This window comes from Petaurus breviceps, unplaced genomic scaffold (assembly GCF_028583685.1).
Source record: "Petaurus breviceps papuanus isolate PSGF00001 unplaced genomic scaffold, PetGlider_PUasm1.0 186, whole genome shotgun sequence".
NCBI classification, from domain to species: domain Eukaryota; kingdom Metazoa; phylum Chordata; class Mammalia; order Diprotodontia; family Petauridae; genus Petaurus; species Petaurus breviceps.
Window position 1 is genome coordinate 25404568 of NW_027185798.1, and position 19406 is coordinate 25423973.

Genomic DNA, 19406 nt, shown 5'->3' on the forward strand with positions numbered 1-19406 from the left:
TACAGTTACATGGATGGCACAGGACGAAACACATTCTCAGTTTTTACTAAATACAGAACAGTGAATGTCAGGACTAGGATTTTGTTTTCAACAAGTTTATAGCAAACAACAGTGAGTAAATGGAGAGCAGGCAAAGAAGATAAAATAATTCCAAAAGAATTAAATAAAAACATGGGAAATGGTTTGCAATCATTAGAAAGATCACAACATTACTGCAAATAACCTCTCCATGTGATCACTTGCACCTTACCCAAAATGCAGGCCACAAGTCTGAAAGCATGAAGAAGAAGTGGAAAAGAGAAATTTTATCTCTATAACATACGGCATCTTCAAAATTGATAGTACACAACAAAAAGTTGATTTAAAAAATACAGAAAAGGAAAAAAGTCTTCTGCCAAGAAGGAAAGCCTTAAGTAGAGAAAAGGAAAGGGAGGAAAAGAAGGTAGGATAAGAAGCTACTTTTAAGCAGTAATTGTTGGGAAAATGACATTAATGGAAATTAAGCATGAATTTGATATAACAGTGCTGTTGGAAATTAGGCACATTTTACCTTCTCTAGTAAGTAATTATTTATGTGTCCTCCTATGGGATCCCCTTTGAAATCAAAGTTGATATCCATATACTTTCCAAACCTACTGGAGTTGTCATTACGGTTGGTTTTGGCATTTCCAAAGGCCTCCAATACACAGTTGGATTTCAACAACATATTCTTCACCCTTTAGCACAGAGGAGTGAAAGGACATAGAAACAAGATCAGAAATGCATTTGTAAATAAATCTAGACACTCTGCTTCTTAAAAGGATGTTGTTCAGACATTTCAGTCGTGTCTGACTCTTTGTGACCCCATTTGGGGTTTTGTTGGCAAAAATACCAGCATGGTTTGTCATTTCCTTCTCCAGTTAATTTCACAAATGAGGAAACTGAGGCAAACTAGGTTAAATGACTTGTCCAGGGTCACATAGCTATTAAGTGTCTGAGGCCAGAGTTGAACTCGGACAGACGAATCTTCCTGATTCCTGGGCTGGCATTCTATCCACTGAGCTACCTCATTGCCTTAAAAGGATATATTTAGCATAACAGCCTAGCAAAGAAGTGATCCAGCACCACTCATACCAAAATATGTGCGTGTGTGTGTGTGTGTATCTGGTGCTAATTAAATGTGCTGACTCCCAACTTTGTGTTAATTTTAATCCCCCAAATAAAATCCTTCCTCAAAGGGCAAAAATTTGCTACTGTCGGGGATATTCAAAAGAATGTACCAAAGTCTCTAGAGTCAATTCCAAAAGGGAAATTCTGAAAACATTCTGAGTATTAGCAGCATGAAGGAATGTCTATAGCTTCCCAAGATGGCTAGTTGGAAAGGAACACTCAAATGGAAATTTTCATTCTGGTATATTTACCCCCCAAAAAAAGAGTGACCTCCTTTCAATGAAGTTTTTTTGCTTGTGATTCCCATTAGGCACAGAAGAGAACCTGGGGTCTCAAAGGCCATGTTAACACAGCTCAGACTCTATCAGCTCCTTCCAAGCAGGAAAAGTTTTGAGTACCTTTCTAAAAATAAACTGTATGTCTGTCATCTCAGGACTAGCCAAGTTAAGTTTTGAGAAACTCACTACAAGTTGGCAGTGTGGCAGAGTGGATAGAGGTCCCTGATACCAGAAAGCCCAGAATTTGTTTGCCTCTGACATAAAACCAGCTGACAGATCTTGAGAAAGTAATTTAATCTCTAAATGTTCTAAGCCAGAAGTATTATGTGACCCAACCATATTAAAACATAATTGGGAAATGTTTACCAAAACAAACAAAAATACAACATAGATAATGTTCATTTGTGGTTTTCTAAGTCAGCATTCATTTCTATCTGAGTTTGATGCCAATGCTCTAGGCCAGGGCTTCTTAAGCTGTTTCCACTCATGACTCCTTTTTACATTTTGGTAGCCTTCCTTGGCAATGCGTGGCCTGAGGGCACACACATTGCAAAGTGAGTGTGCTTTGTGTTCAGAACCAAGACTGCAATGAAGTTGCAAAAAGCAACATTGGCAAGAGCTGCTAGAAACACATTGGATTCATTATGCATTTGATTTTTAATTAATTTTTGGTCATCGTGCTTCCAGAAACCGTTTACTATTGCCAAATGTTTTGCAACCCCATATGGGGTCGGAACCCACAGTGTAAGATGTGCTGCTCTAAGCAACACTCTAAGACAGGGAAGATATTGACCTGCATTGAAAGGTTGGCTTTCCTCACTTGGCAGTTCCTTTTAACCAATGAAATCACAAATGCAGTTCCTGTTCCCCCACAATTCTGGCCACTCGGTGATGCCTTTTTTTCTTTTTTAACCTTGGACATGCATGAAGACCACTTAGTAAGGTGCAGAGGGGGTACACCTATTCCAGGAGTAGCCAATAAAATTACAGACTTTAAATATTGATGTTGTCACATAACTTTATAGTCATACATCATGTGTTGGCAGGACAACAGTCACCATGTCCTTTTTTAATAAGGTACTTGGTCTTTTATGCTTACGTGATGTGAATAGGGCAAAAATCTTGGGCTGCGCTCTAGTCAGACCTCACTGGGACTTCTCAGCCTTGCTTTAACCCATGATCACAGATGGTCATCCTAATTGGGTTAGGATTTATATGTCTGCATGCAAAAATCAATCAGTGTCTAAGAGAAAAATGGCTCTGTGAATGCTGAATTAATGGTGGTAGGGAAGGTACCAAAAGTTTCCTCATCAAGGCTGGGTACAGAAGAGTTTTTGTGAGCTAGCACTTACATTCTAGAAGCTTAAAACCTCCATTCGTTTCAAATAAACTTTTCTGTGAAGTGCTTACTAGCAAGAGTTGATACTTTATAGAGCATTGTCTGGGATACAAAATGCTTTCCATCCATCTGAACTTCACTGTGCCCTGGGACGTACTTTGTAGCAAAAATAGTTACCATTTATGTAGCACTTGAAGGTTAGCAAAGCGTTCTACAAATAGGATATCAGTTTAGTGCAGATAGCAGGAGCAGCTATCATTATTCCCACTTGGCAGATGAGGAAACAGAAGCATAGATAGGTTTGGCAACCAGATTCAGAACCCAGAGTTAAATAACAGACGGAAGATTTGAATCTGAGACTTAAGCTCCAAAGCCAGAGCTTTCCAAATACTGCAGCTGCCTCTTTACTTATAGAAATAGCTAAGTATTTGAAACACAGTAATAGGAGACACTACCCCATAAGACTAAAGTGGCTTGGTTGTCAACAGATATTTATTGAATGACTGAACAGAATTTGAAGATGTAAGCTCAGGCAAAAAACGTAGGCACATCACTCCTTGGAAAGTAAAAGTCCGGGGTACTTGATGGTAATATGCAAAATATACCCTTACCTTTCCACCTCTGCTCTCTGGCTGGGGTTGGTAATGGCAGCAATATACTGCATTATATATTTACTGGCTTCAGTTTTCCCAGCACCACTTTCACCTAAAATAAACCCATAAACATGAATTATATAGTACATAATCATTCATGCTCAAAGCAGTAACTAAAATAATATATTTTTAAAAAACCACATCATCTAACATCATCACTGATCACTTAAAATGACTTCCCTTCTCAATTATACTCAGGCAGTCTTTGAAATATTTTATCCCTTTGATATGATATTTAATTTCCTATAGTTTTAGAAAGAATGAGTCATTGCAAAAGGAAAAAATAACACAAGATTAAGGTTTCTAAGGTTTTTTTTGTTTTTTGATTCAAGAAATAAAAGGTCTGAAATAAACTTCTTAGTTTGAAAGATGAATAACTCTCAAGACTGACTGCTAATCAGGTGGAATGGAAACATTTTAAAGATTGAAAAGCTGTTCATTGTTAAGATCACTGACCTGCAATAGAATTTTAAAGACCCTGGGTATTAAAAAAAAAAAGGAGAAAGTATGATTCTTTTAGACAACAGAGGGGAAGAATGACATTCAGTGGCTTCAGTAAAAAAAGACTGGGAATATTAGGGAGTTACAAGTAGGAGTGTGTAATACAAAAAAATACTGAATTAGGAATCAGAAGACGTGGGTTCTCATCTGGGCACGCTGACCTTACCAAGCTGTTTGCTTGACCTTGGGGGAAATGACACATTCTTTCTAAGCTTCAGTTTCCTCATCTGTAAAATCAGGATAATAATAACTGCCCTACCTTCTTTCCATGGTTGTCATGACAACCAAATGAGATAACAGATGTGAAACTACTTTTAAAAGCATGAAATGCTCCATCGATATGTAGTGTTATTACTACTAACGGCGACTTTCAGTTTGTAGAAGATTTGGTCTAGGTATCCTATGAATACAGAAATCCCAGAGTATTATGCTGTACACAAAGTACCAATTGTTCCCAGTACAAAATGCTACAGTTCCCTACTTTTTACTCCAAGCTCCCCTTTTCAATATATATATTTTTCAATTCTTCAATTACATCTGTGAACAAAACCTCCAGTAAATGGTAACCTCCCTTTTTAACACCATCTAATTTCAGAGTAGAGGCATTCCCTGTTTGATGATGGTAACTATAGATAAAAACATATTGTCAGATAAAATGATGTGATGGGAAGCAAATTGTAAGACCCATATTATAAAACAGCAACCAGTTAAACAATATCATGCTGGGATATTGTAACTTTATGCAAGGAGTTGGTTATAATATTGTTGTTCATCCTTCATTTGTGAAGAGGATCAATGACATCACAAGTCTTGACTTGTGCATGAATTCGATTTAAGTAAGGCAGAGTTACGCAAAGTCATCAGCCTCCCTCTTCCAGTGGCAGGACAAAAATCAAGATGATTGGTGATGACCCAGGATTCAATGGATGGCCTTGGCATCTTTGGTGGATGACCAAGCTCTAAGCACTCCCCAGAGTCTGTTTTAACCACTTTCATGACCACTGGAACAAACTTTTCTCCTCTGACCATTCTACCAGGGGAAGTCTTCAGATGCTTGGAGTAGACATCTCCTTAAGTCAGCAAGAGGTTTGAGGATTGTTGGTTAGCCTTAATGTGATTTATCCCATCTGCCTAAATGTTTTTAGCAGGGTGTGGCAGCTGTACTACAACATCTTGGAGCCACAGGTAAGAGTTGGGTGAAAGGTGGACACCAAAGGCATCCTGAAAAGGGATCGGCAAGCCCTCACATCAGAGGTGCTGGTCCTTCCTATATACCAAGGCTATATTACATGGATGATATTATTGCAAAATACTGTTTTGTCAAGGTAGCCTTATGGGCATATGTTTATACATTGCTAACCAGTGTGTCTCCACTTCTTACAGCGGGAAGGCCAATAACTTCCAGTTTTAGCTTGTCTCCCTGATACAGGGAAACATATTCCTCACTCATAAAAAAGGGAGTTAACTACATTGCTATAATTATTGGAAATTTTGAATGGCAAATCCTAGAATAAGAAGGGTTTCTTATACATGGACATGAATATAAAGGTAAGGAAGCCTTGAACACAATGAAGGCAGGAGGACTAAGAAGACATCAGTAAACTATTAGGGAGGCTGGGGAAGATCTTAGTTTTGAAAAATGCATCCTTGTATACCTCATCCTCTTGATTCCCCTCATCACATATATTTTTATTATTTTTTTGCTTGTTGATAAGTGGAAGGTAGAAGGTCAAGGGTTAGAAGAAGAGAGGAAGAAAGAGAACAGGAGAGGAATGACATGATGGGTGAATCCCATTAAAGTAGTCAAGTCTTCCAGGTTTTATTGGGACAGTCATTTTTAAATACTTGCAATACACAAGTATGCTCTAGGAGCTAGACAGATTGTCCTGTGGCATTTATCTGGACACAATTTGTGACATATTATAGATTTATCAAACTGCTCACATCAAAACCTTAAACTGGAAGAGGGTAGTTTATAAGGGGTTCACAGAGTTATGAAATTTGTCTATGGCTTAGAGCTTGAGATGTTGGGTCCTGGGGAAAGGTGTCCTTTTTTAACTCAACTGCTTTCTATCAAGAGAACATGGGATAAATAAAACAAAAGGAGAAGCTATCCAAATCACTGAACCAGTGTTTTAAAAGCCCCCCCAAAACCCTAAAGCCCAAAAAACCTATTCACTTCACAGAAGGACCCCATATTTAATGAGAGCTACTGTGAAAACTGGAAAACATCTGGCAGAAGTTAGATTTAAATGAGTACCTTACAACATATACTACAAAAAGCTCAAAACAGATATTCAATCTGAATATGGAAAAGTCACATCATAGAGAAAAACATGAGATAAAAAGTAAATCAGGTACCTTTTGTAACTGTAGCTAAGAATGTTTAACCAACCAAGGGTTGAAAATTACAAAAGATAAAATCAGTAATTCTGATTTCATGAAATTAAAGAGCGTTTGTCAAACAAAATCAGCGAAGTTAGGATAAGAAGGAAAACTGACAATTGGGAAAAAAAAATCTTTGCATCTAATATTTGTGATGAGGGCCTGATATCATGGATACGTGAGAAATTAACACAGATATATATGTAAAACTAAGACTCATTTCCTGATAAATATGTGGTCAAAGGATATGGACAAATGGTTCTAAAATGACAAAATGTTCATAATCATGAAAGGTTGCTTCAAATTGCAAATAATTAGACAAATGCAAATTAAAACATCTCTGAGGTTTTCCCTCACACCCAGAAAATTAGCATCAGTGTTAAAGGGGATATGAAAGGACAGGCATAACACACTATCGGTGTGGCTATGAATTGGTCCACCTATTCCGGAGAGTCACTTGGAATTAGGCTTAAAAAAAGTGACTGAAATATCAATACTCTTTGACCGGTAAAGACATTTTGTAGACATTTACCAGGAGGTCAAGGACATAAAGAAGGACTCTATATACACCAAAATATTAACAGTAGTACTTTCTGTGATGGTAAAAAAAGGAAAAACAAAACAGATAGCTAGAAATTGGGGAATAGCTGAACAAATACTTCCATATCAGTATAATGGAATATTAATATGCTGTAAGAAAAGAGGAAGGTGAAGAGGAACTCAGAGAGGCAAAGGACTAATATGTATTGATTCTGAGTGAAGCTAGAAGTACCAGGATAATGATATAGACAATGACAATAACGTAAATGGAAAGAATAACAACCCAAAGTTGAACATTTGTGTAATAATAATGATCAAATTTGGTCCCAGGAGAAGAGGTAATAAAATACACCTCCCTCTTCTTCATTGCAGAGGTGAGAAATGATGGGTATAGAATCAACTCAATCAATCAATCAGTCAATAAGCATCTATGAAGGGCCTGTTATTTGCTTGGCTCTGTGCTGTGAATGCAAGGCAGAAATGAAATGGCTTCTGTACTCAAGAAGCTTAATATGGTGTTGGGAAGACAGCTAACTATATGTAGCATATATAAAGAATCCAGCAACCAGGGGGACCAGGAAGGGCTCATACAGGAACTAGTACTTGAACTGAGTTTTGGAAAAGCCTAATGATTCTAAGAGGCCAAGGTGAGGAAGAGATGCACAAGGAGCCTGTTCAAAGGCTGGGAATTGGAAGCTGAGTGTCATGTGTGTGAAACAGCAGGAGGGCCAGTTTAGTTGATTCATGGAGTGTTTAAAGGAGAACAGTATGTAATAAGCCTGAAAATACAGTCTAGAGTCAGTCTGTAACAGGCTTGAAATGCCAAATAAAGGAACCCATGTTTGATACTGAATGAAAGTAATGCAGCGTCAGCGAAATTGATTGAGCAGGGAAGTGACCTGATCAGACCTGTCATTTAGGAAAATCACTTTGGCATCTGTGGGGAGGGTGAATTAAGGGGGAAACTGGAGGCAGGGATACAAATTGGGAACGTATTACAATCAAATGGGTGGGATGTGATAAGAGTCTGTGGAGATATGTGGGTGGATAAAAGAGATTTTGGGGAGGTAGATTCAGCAGGATTTGGTAAATTTCTTCCAGTTATCCAGGCTTGCAGACCAGGAATCATCCTCAACTGGTCCTTCTTCCATCACCCCACATTCTCTAATCAGCTACCAAGTCTGGTTGAATCTACCGCAAGAAGAAAATTTTGAAAGAGGGGAGAGTAAAGGGTGTGGGTGTGTGGAGATAATGATCTTGTTTTGAATGTGTTGAGTTGGAGATACCTATGAGACATCTCATTAGGAATATCCAATAGGCATTTGGTTCTGTGAGACTTGAGAGCTCAGGAGAGAGGTTAGGGTTAGATATACAGATCTGAGAGCCATCTGCCTAGATATAATTGCTGAACCCATGGGATTTGATGAGGTCACTAAGGGAGAAAGTATATGCCAAGAAAAGGACCGAGGACATAGCTTTGGGGGACATGCACAGTTAAGGAGTATGACATGAATGATGATTCAGCAAAGGAGACTGAGGGGTGGACAGTCAGAGGAGAAGAGACCCAAGAGAAAGCAAGGCATGAAGATCCAGAGAGGACAGGTTATTAAGGAGGAGAGGGTGGTAGGTGGCATTAAATGCTACAGAGAAGTCAAGGAGGACAAAGATTGAGGAAAAAACATGAATTTTGGCAATTAAAAGAGCATAACTTCAAAGAGGAATGTTTCAGTTGAGTAATGAGGTAAGAAGTCACATGCAAAGGGTTGAGAAGAGGAAGGAAGTGGAGCATTAAGAACAGAAAGCTTTTTCTAGGAGTTTGGATGTAAAAGAGAAGGGATATTAGGATGATAACTTGAAAGGATGGTAGTGCTATCAAGGTTTTTTTTCTTAAAGATAGGGGAGATTTGGGCATGTTTATAGGCAGCAAGGAGGTAGTCCATAAAAACCAAGACATTAAAGATTGTTCAGAGGGGTGGTGACATTATGGAGGAAATGGAATAAAGAATGATTAATCTATCTATAGATATGTAGATAGATAGATGATAGATAGATATAGATAGATAGATGGAGAGAGAGAGAGAGAGAGAGAGAGAGAGAGAGAGAGAGAGAGAGAATTCATCATGGTGAGGAAAAGACTTCACCAGACAGGAAGAATAATCCTGGATGGCATTTGGCAAAGCATTGAGCAGCAAAAGGACAAGGGGGAGAGGAATTTGAGAATAGAAGTTGGTATCATCTTGAACTGGTTAACTCTAAGGTTGAGATTGAGAGGGGAGGAAAGTTTGGCCAAAATAAAAGTGATATCCAGGGATATTACTGACAAGTGGACAGTGAAGGGCACAGTGAAGATGAAGAGAAGGCATAGGAGGACGGAAGCATAAGGAAAGATGGAATGATAGGAAGTCATGGTCAAATAGAGACATTTCAGAATTCTCAACCAGGGAAGTAAAGAAGTAGTAGGTGACCATAAGCTCAAAGGCATGATGGTACCTTTGAGCGTCTTGGAGTGAAGAAATAGATCAGAGGGGCTGAAGAAATCAGAACATCCACAGAAATGCTCAAGTCTCCCAGTAGAAAGGCAGGGGTTGGGATGGAAAAAAAAACTGAGCTTGGCAGTGAATTCTGGGAGAAAGGAAAAAGAGTGACCTGGGTGCCCAGCGATAACTGGGTCAGATGCAGCTGATATACCGATTAACTTTGCTGAAGTATATATTCCCCATACCCCCCCAACTTCCCCCCACTCCAGCTGCTTTAATCCTTAGTTACAAGAGATGGGTTATTAGGTTGGAGTGAGAGGAAGGAATATATTTGAAAATAAATGTGATATAACAACAAAATGAATCGATATGGGAACATGAGAAATTCATAGACCAGGACTCTATAGTGCACCTTCCCTGTAACTACAGCCCTTCTTAGGGCTATGGTACTAGGAAAAGGGGGCAGCTAGGTCACAGAGTGGATAGAGTGCCGGGCCTAGAGTCAGGAAGACTCCCCTTCCTGAGCTCAAATCTGGCCTCAGACAATTACTAGCTATGTGACCTTGGGCAAATCACTTAATGTTGTTTGCCTCAGTTTCCTCATATGTAAAATGAGCTGGAGAAGATAGTGGCAAAGCACTCCAGTATCTCTGCCAAGAAAACCCCAAATGGGGTCATGAAGAGTCAGACACAACTGAAAATGGCTGTGGTTGACTAACAAATGGTAAAAGATTAAGATTTTCATTGAAAATGTGTGTTCCCCCAGAGGCAATAGCCATATGACTCAATTTGGAGGCCCATGAAGAAGGCAGATGCTTCTTTCTTCTCTTACTTTATTGCCTTTCTTGTTCCAAATTGGTTAGTCAAAAATATGGCAACTTGGGTGGCTAGGTGGCGCAGTGAGTAAAGCTCTGGCCCCAGAGTCAGGAGGACCCGAGTTCAGTTCCAGCCTCAGACAATTAACACCCCCCCCCCAAAAAAAAAACTAGCTGTGTAATCTTGGGCAAGTTACTTAACCCCAACCCTCCAAAAAGAAAAAAAAAATGGCAACTTCATACAAGAAGTATATAAACATGACCAAGATTTCTTTCTTTCTTCCTTCCTTCCTTCCTTCCTTCCTTCCTTCCTTCCTTCCTTCCTTCCTTCCTTCCTTCCTTCCTTCCTTCCTTTCTTTCTTTCTTTCTTTCTTTCTTTCTTTCTTTCTTTTCTCTCTTTCTTTCTTTCTCTCTCTCTCTCTCTCACTCTCTCTCTCTCCTTCTTCCTTCCTTCCTTTTTTCCTTTCTTCCTTTTGGCTGGGGGAAAGGCAGGGCAATTGGGTTAAGTGACTTGCCCAAGGTCACACGGCTAGTGTTAAGTATCTGAGGCTGGATTTCTAACCAAGATTTCTATACAGCAAGGGCTTACAGAAAAGGATTAGTGTTGAATTTCTTTTATAGTTCCAGAGCAATGAGCATACCACTAGACAAACATCAGCTAAAAGTAGGCAGCCATTACTGAATGAAAGTAAATATGGTCAGTAAAGATGTTTTGAGATTCTTTAGTTTATAGAGTAAGGATTTTCTTTGGCTAAGTCCTTCACAAGAAAGTTTGGTGAGATGATTGGTTTCTCAATAAACCAGTCCCATATATTTTGTACATGGATATAATTATATATTTATTTATAGCCTTCCAGTTAGAAGTATGCAGATTTAACCAATTCCTTTGTATGTGGTTCTCTCTCTTTTTTTTAAGTTTTATTGGAGCTCTTTGTTTTTATATCTCACTGATTTCCTGACACATCCTTCTTCTTGTCCTCTATCCAGAGATGCAAAGATGCAAACAAGTAACAAAAATAGTTCAGCAAAATCAATACATTAACTACACCTGATAGTGTGTTCAACATGTCATAACCATAATCCCCCACTTCACCAATAAATGGATGGATGTACATCTTGTATTCATGTGTTGTATATCTGTATACAGAAATGCGCGTATATACACATATACCTATAATATATAAAATGTGTGTGCATATACAAATATACACACATACACATATGTATATGTGTGTTTATTTATTTTCTGCCCTACCTCCCCCCAGTTCTAAGGGCAATTCTGCACCAGTTCACATAAGTCTTTGATGGATTTCCTCTTTCCAGCAAAAACAATTTCTGTGAAGTTGTTCATGCCACTCAGCTTAGTGATCCTGCTTTGGGGAATGTAGCATGAAGAAAGCACTCAAAAAAAGAAAGTAATCTGCACAAAAATGTTAAACACAACCCAATGCCAAAAAAAAAAAAAAAGGAATGGCCTTGATCTACAAACGCAACAGTAGTATGCAACCATGAGAAATTATAAGGGAAGACATAAATGTTTATGTGAAACAAGGTTTCTTAACCTTTCCATGTGTGCCATGGACCCCTTCTGGTGAAGTTCATAGAGCCTTCTCAGAAGAATATTTTTAAATATATAAAATAAAATACACAGGGTTATAAAGGAAACCAATTCTATTGAAATAGTTATCAAAATATGTAAGAGTCACAGACCTCAGGTTAAAAACCCTTGATGTGTAATAATAGTGATGAAAAACCATAAAATAAAGTGGAACCCACGTGGATTGCACTTGTGTAAAGATGTACGTGTGAGCACAAAGAAATATGAGAGGCAAGCCGCCTCTCCAGCATACCTGATATCACAATACAAGTGTCTTTCGATCTCCTCTTCATTGCTTTGTAGGCAGCATCAGCAATGGCAAAGAGATGGGGCGGCCTCTCATAGAGCTCACGCCCTTTGTACTGCTCAATTGTGTCTCGTCCATAGATGTTCAAGGATTTATACGGGTTCATAGAAACGACGACTTCTCCAATAAATGTGTAGATGCGTCCTTTTTCAAACCTACAGTAAAGATGTCAAAGAAAAGGGAAGTGTTAGCTCGAAGAGATAAATGTTATGTCTTTCTTATATGATTATTTCTCTGATGTTATGCCCAGGGATACCAGGGACAATCTCATTGCTAGTACCTCTCCTCCTGAACTACAGTCCTGCATCTCTACTGTCTGCTGGACGTTTCCACCAGGATATCTTTTAGGCATCTCAGACTCAACATAGCCAAATGAGAATTCATTACCTTACTCACCAAAAAGCCCACCCTTCCTCCTAACCACTATTTCTTTTGAGGACACCAGGGTTTGATTTTTTTTCCTTTTGATGACATGAATTACTTTGGCAACAGCCTGGAAAAGCCCATGGACCTCTTGTGAGAATATATTTTTTAAAATTCATATTTGAAGGAAATATTAAATTTGAGTTACAGAGGTTAGTGAAACTAAATATATATATATATATGTACACACTTCCCCCATTCAAGTTCATGGGCAATTTGAATTCTAGCCATGGACCCCAGAAGAATTCTTATTCTAATCACTCAGGTTTGCAAAATAGATGGTATCTCTTGCTCTCACTCACTGCCCTTATGTCCAGTTGCTAGGTATTATCTATTCTCCACCACCACATCTCTCTACTGACATACCCTCCACCCAAATTCAGGTGTCATGTGGTTCTCGTCTAGACTACTGCTTCTGCCTCCTGGTCAGTCTTCCTTTGTTTGGTCTCTCTTTTCCAATCCATCCTCCACAGTAACACAATTAATATATCTGAGGCACAGATCTGACTCTATTACTTCCTTGCTGATAAAACTTCAGTGGTTCCCTATTTCTTCTAGGAAAAAACAAATTTTTGTGGTTGGTGATAAAAATAACAACAGTAAAAATAGCTAGGTATTTAACAGTGCTTTGAGGCTGGCACAGCATTTTACACATAACAACTCATTTGATCTTAACGACAACCTTGGGAGGTAGGTGCAATTATTATTCCCATTTCTCAGATGAAGACACTGAGGCTGAGAGAGTTAAGGGACTTGTCCAGGGTAATACAAATAGGAAGTATCTGAGGCAGGATTTAAACTCCTCTCTTCCTGACCAGAAGGCCAATGCTTATCCACTGTGCCAACTGTTACTTAAAGTCCTTCACAATATGGCCCTTAGAGGATTACATATCACAGCCCCTCCCACATGTGGAGTTTCAGACAAACAAGCCTACTTGCTGTAGACCATTCAGGACACTGGTTCTCTAAGCTTTTGCACAGGCTGCCCCTCTCCTGTGGAATACTCTCTATCCTCAAGCTCTGATTCTTGGATCCCCGAACTTCCTTCAAAGCTCAGCCCCCCTTCTCGCCCCGCGTTGTGCCCCATCTGCCCAAATTGTGGGGTTTTTTTGCATATGTTTCATATTTAGTTATCTCTATTCCTGGTCTCTCTCCCTAGTAAGCTCCCTGAGGGCAGGAACTATTTGATTTCCATTTTTGCATCCCCAGTGGCTAGCACCTTATGCTGGTACATGGCAAAATATATTAAAAGATAAATGCATAAACATATTAAATAATCATGTGTACAAATTGCATAAAATGCACATACACAATAACAAAAGATGAATTAAAATATCTCCTGGTTGAACTGAATTCGCATTTCAATAGGCTCAGAATTTCCTTTGAGAATCAGGGACTGCTATTTCTCTTCACACATGGTTAGGGAAAAAGCCAGTAGAGCATAAGGCAGAAGGGGATGCTAACCAACCATTTGGAGGATAGGAAATTCCTACTTTTAAAACAGAGGGGAGAAGTCAGGAGAGAAAAAATAAATTTCCCCAGGCAAAGAAACCATAGTGGAGAAACTAAACCACCTCTAGAAAGGAAGGTTACAGGAATTAAAGTTAGCCTGGAAACTTATTCCGGAAATCATTGGGGGCAGCTAGGAGGCACAGTGGATAGGGTACCTGCTCTGTAGTCAGGAGGACCAGAGTTCAGATCTGGCCTCAGACTTTACTGGCTGTGTGACCCTGGGCAAGTCACTGAATACTAATTGCCTCCAAAATAAAAAGGAAAGAAAATCATGGGAAGTGTAGACACAGATAGACACAGGATGACTGATACTAGGCCTGGAAGGGACTACAGAGGATATCTATTCTGCCACCTCCATTTTAGAGATGAGGAAACAGGTTTAGTGAGGTTAAATGATTTGCTCCTGGCTACAATGGTAGTGGGAGAAGAAGTGTCTGAATCCAGGTCCTCTAATTGGAGAGGGACTGCTCTGGGATATTTCATCTCTTCTTCATTCTACACATCTACACTCAATCTCAACTAAACAGATATAAATTCATATCTACATGCCAATCCCCATATTAACAAAGAAGTATGCCCAAGTGGAGAAATATCTAGGGGGAAAAAAACCCCAAACCAAAACACTGTGACACATACACATCACACACCCCTACAAATAAACACACATTCTCTCTGTCTCTGTCTCTCTGTCTGTCTCTCTGTCTCTGTCTCTCTGTCTCTCTCTCTCTGTGTCTCTCTGTCTCTCTCTCTCTCTCTGTGTCTCTCTCTGTCTCTCTCTCTCTCTGTCTCTGTCTCTGTCTCTCTGTCTCTCTCATACTAGAGCCAAAGAGCAGGAGTCTCCGTAGACACTTTCTTCTAAACTTCCTTGCCGTCTGGTTCCTTTTCTTCCAAGGATATCAGTGGTAATTAATCATTTTAGATTAAAAGTAGGGAACCACAAACCTCCTTTCAGCTGTTCCTGGGCTTCAAGTTACAGGATGTAATTTAGAGTAAGAGTAAACAGAGATGGTGAGAATATCAACTAAGAAATTGAAATCAAGATTTTCATCCACTGATGGTCCATTTCTGAGGATTCAAAAATCATTAGCTATTTATTTATATTCATTTGCATGCCATTTTTTTAATCTACTGTCCTCTTTCCCCCGTTAAGATCAGAAGTTTCTTTGCAAGTTTCTCTACCACCTTCCTTCTTCCACACCCCCAGAGATAAATGCAGAAAGGTTTCTAATACATGTTGATCTAGCTATTCAAATGTCAGCACTACAAGCACATCTTAAGCATTGTGTCTATGCCATGAATTTATAACATCTTAGGCCTGTAAGGTGAGGAGCTGATCCCTATTCAGCTTCCTTACTCGGTTACCAATTAGATTATAGGATCTTTAAAAAACCCCTGTCTTCAAAGGAAACACAGAGAATGAGAATAATGAAATAAACTTGATTCACCCTCTATATCCATCCCACCTACTGGGCAAAAAGTGGTCTCCAAACATGAATAAATAATCAACAACTCTAGCCTCTTGAAATATATTGCCTAGCTGGGGAATAAAGATATAAGACCTGTGATTTCTTTGATATAGAGAACTCCCTCTATCAGTGCAGGCTGGTGACCTAGAGCACTGACAGCCTGTGACTTGCCTAGGGTCATACAGTCAGAATATACTGGAGGCAGGATGTGAATGCAGGTTCTCTTTCTATCTACTATACCAGAGGTTCTCCAAGTTTGGTCCAGGGATCCCTAGGGGTCCCCAACACCCTTTCAGATGGTCCAGGAGGTCAAAACTATTTTCATAATAACAGGATGTTTGACCTTCTTATATATCAATAGACGTTACCCATATAAACAAAAGCTCTTTGAGGTCTTTGGTAATTTTAATGTCCAAAGGGCCTAAGCCTACAAAGTCTGAGAACCATTGCACTGTACACACCAGGCCACCTCCATGACCCAAATACTGGGGAAAAAAATACAAGCGCCATTTTGTCAAATAAGGGAGTGAGACACTTCCCTTCACACACAGAAGACTTGGAGTTAAATGGGGGTTCCAGTTCCAACTTTGCCATTGATTAGCGATCTAGCCAATATCAGGTCACTGCACCTCTCTGGGGCTCAGCTTCCTTATCTGCAGAGGGAGTGGGAGGGATGGTAGAGGATCAGATGACAGTTAGGGTTCTTTTAGCTCTAATATTCTCCAGGCCTGGGATACATGTAACTACAGGGCACATGTAAATACATATACACATGGCTGTACTCTGCACTCCCTCTACAATGCCCCAGCAATTTCTTCATCCTGGAAGCTGATGCCAGGCCTGCAATGAACACGCTGGAAGTGCCCCCCCACCCCTACAGCTTCTCCCTCTGACTGGCTGGCCCTTCCAGAACCTCTATTCAAGGCCACCCACATCTCACCCCTGGCCAGGCTGCACTCCACCTCCCTCCTTTTCCCCCTTTCAACTTCCTTTTTCCCTCTTCATCTATTAGAAAGTAAGCTCCTCGAGGATAGGTACAGTCTTCCTTTCTGCTTGTATTTGTATTCCCAGCACTTAGAAACAGGGCCTAGCACACAGAAAGTGTTTAATAAGTGCTTATTGACTGGTTATATTATATGTTTATTTACCCCTTTGGCTCTGGCTCAAGGTCAGGTCTAGAGGTTGTCATTAACTAACACCTTGTGGAGCAGAGGATAGAGTGCCAGGCCCGGTGTCAAGGAGATGCATCTTTGTGAGTTCAAATCCAGCCTCAGACACTTACTTAGCTGTGTGACCTTGGGCAAGTCACTTCAACTTGTTTGCCTCAGTTTCCTCATCCGTAAAATGAACTGGATAAGGAAATGGCCAACCACTCCAGTATTTCTGCCAAGAAAACCCCAAAAAGGGTCATAAAGAGTGGGACGTGACTGAACAACCACCACCACTACCACAAAAAGCACATTACAGAGAAGCAGCGATCATCTCCCAAATACCCATTTTATTCCTAAATTAAAACTGTATTAAGTACCCTTAGATGTTGTTATGACTACTACTACTACAAAAGCATCAACAGATCACCAAATAACATCACAGAGAAAAGGCCAATGGTGCTGTGACTAAGGAAGACATACCAACTTCCTAATGTCTATTAGCAGCTTTGAAAATGCTGGGAATGGATTTTTCTGAAATTCTGCAGAGGTTTTTCTGCACATTCCTTAACTAGCGAATCTCGGCATTCGAACCACCACTAGGTGGTGCCAAGGGACCTTACTTATTGGCATTCTGATAGCCTTGGGCAAGTACATTCTCAAAGGAGAAATCCAGCCCAGCTGTTTTGTCACCAGATAGTGCTGTACCCAAGCCAGGCAGCAAGGAGAGCTTCCCTCCCCAAGGGCTTATCAGGGAAAGTTCTTGCTGCAAGCTCTCTCAGCAGCTCCTAAGCGCTGCAAATGCTGAAGCTAAAGTGACCCCACAAAGTTAGAGGTAGGGTTTGTTTCATTGTGAATAACAGGGCAACTAAACCAAAGCTTTTCCATAAACATTTTATGCGGTACAGTAGCTACTTCAAAAAAATACACCAACAAACTGGTTTATTTGGCAAGTGAATTTCTCTACTGCTACAAAAATGTGACATCCAATGACATACATAGTTATTTAATGAGGAGGGGAATGTCCAGCCATCCTTTTACAATGAGCTCTTTTTAGGTGCGCCTTTCATAGTCTCATTTATTTTCTGGATTCAGTTCAAGTAAACAAACATTTAGTGCCCACTATTTGCAAGGGACTGGCTATTCCAGCCGGTTTTATTACCGAGTTCCAATGCATTCACTGCTCCCAAACTAGCTAGGTCAGTTATAAAGTGATCATTTAATATTACGAAAAATGGTGCAGGAATCAGGAAACTTGGATTCAAAATCAGGCCTGCTACTAATTAGCTGGGTATATTGTAGGTGGGTCTCCTAACCACCTGCCATCTCACTTCCCAAATCTAGAGAATAAAAAGGTTGAACTAGATTAACTCCTAAGATATCCATCTACAACCATACCACGGGTATAAACATCCCAATGGGTAGTTTCCATCAAATTAACACCTTAGAAGGCCAGGGACTTTGACTGTACATCAATTCAAAAAATGTTTATTAGCCAAGTACTGTGTATAAAGACAGGAACCAGGGCATTGAGAATAGAAAGATAGCTTCCTCAATCAACAATGACTTAACCAATCATTGATCGATCAATGATCTAATGGTCTCTGTGTTAAGGACAAAAGGGGAATTAGTACTTGCCTTTAAAGGACTTAAATTTTATGGAGGAAAATAAATATATATCAAAGTAAATATGACATACATTCATACAAAGTTTATCCGATATAATTTTGTTCTTAAAATAGGTTAACACCCACTTGTCAAGTATAAGATTTTACAAAGCACTTTCCTCTCAACAGTCTCAAAGAGTGAAAAAGCCAAACATCATCGTCTTCATTTTACAGAAGAGGCACTTGAGGCCTAATCTGTGCACAGGTAGGGCTGGAGCTGGGATTCTAAGCCCGCCATTTCTTGGCTCTAGGTCCAGTGACTCACTTGCTAATATAACAAGATGAGCTACTGAAATATCAGACAACACAAACGCTGTTCTCAAGATATTAAGCAATCTAATGGTGGTAGATAGAAAGACACATTCACAGATAATGAAGTCAGCCAACATCTAGTAAGAGCCTACCATGTACCAGGTACTGGGGATGCAGAAGCAAAACAGACCCTTACAGCTGAATTGTGGAAGAGGGCACAGAATGTACACATATGGGCATATAAAAACATATATAAAGCAGATACTGGGTAACCTTGAAGGGGAAGGCACTTGCTGAGGGGACCAAGAAATGCCTCATACAAAGAGAGAAGGAAAGCAGGAGGTTCCACTTCTGAGAGGTAGAAGTGATGATGAAGAGGGAAGATAGCTGGTCAGAACAAAGGTATAGAGATGTACTATTATGTTAGCACTATTAGTCAGTACCAGTATGGCTAGACCACAGTGTACAAGGAATGGAAGAATGTTTACAAAGGTTTCAAAGGTTGGGTAGGGCTGGGTTTGAAGAGTTTCCTGGAGGAAATGGGGAGCCATTGGAATGCACTGAGAAGGGAAAAGGCGATAACAATCGGACCTATGCTTTAGGAAAATCACTTTGGTGGCTGTGTGGAGAATGGATTAGGGAGACCTGAAGCAGAGAGACCAGTTAGGAGGCTGTTATTATAGCCCAGGGAAAAGGTAATGAAAGAACTTGGAGAAGAAAGGTGGACATAAGAGGGGAGAGAAGAGAAGATATGTGAGAGATGTGGTAGAGACAGAAATCACAAGACTTGGCAACTGATTCGATACTTACGGTAAGTGGGGAGATGAGAATGACACAGGTTTCAAACCTGGGTGACCAGAAGGACAGTTGTGCCTTTCACAGTAATAAGAAAGTTCA

At 39.8% G+C, this 19406-nt stretch overlaps 1 protein-coding gene across 3 annotated transcripts in view; it reads right to left on the reverse strand.

Moving 5' to 3' along the window:
• The window catches only part of MYO1D (myosin ID), a 423241-nt gene that overhangs the window by 283486 nt on the left and 120349 nt on the right, over nt 1–19406 (reverse strand). For all 3 annotated transcript variants that reach the window (XM_069089918.1, XM_069089920.1, XM_069089919.1), the window contains exons 2-4: nt 11988–12196; nt 3378–3471; nt 551–716 (exon numbers count right to left, since the gene is read on the reverse strand). In XM_069089918.1, coding sequence (XP_068946019.1) covers nt 551–716; nt 3378–3471; nt 11988–12196 — 469 coding nt within the window. The remainder of the gene's footprint in view (nt 1–550; nt 717–3377; nt 3472–11987; nt 12197–19406) is intronic.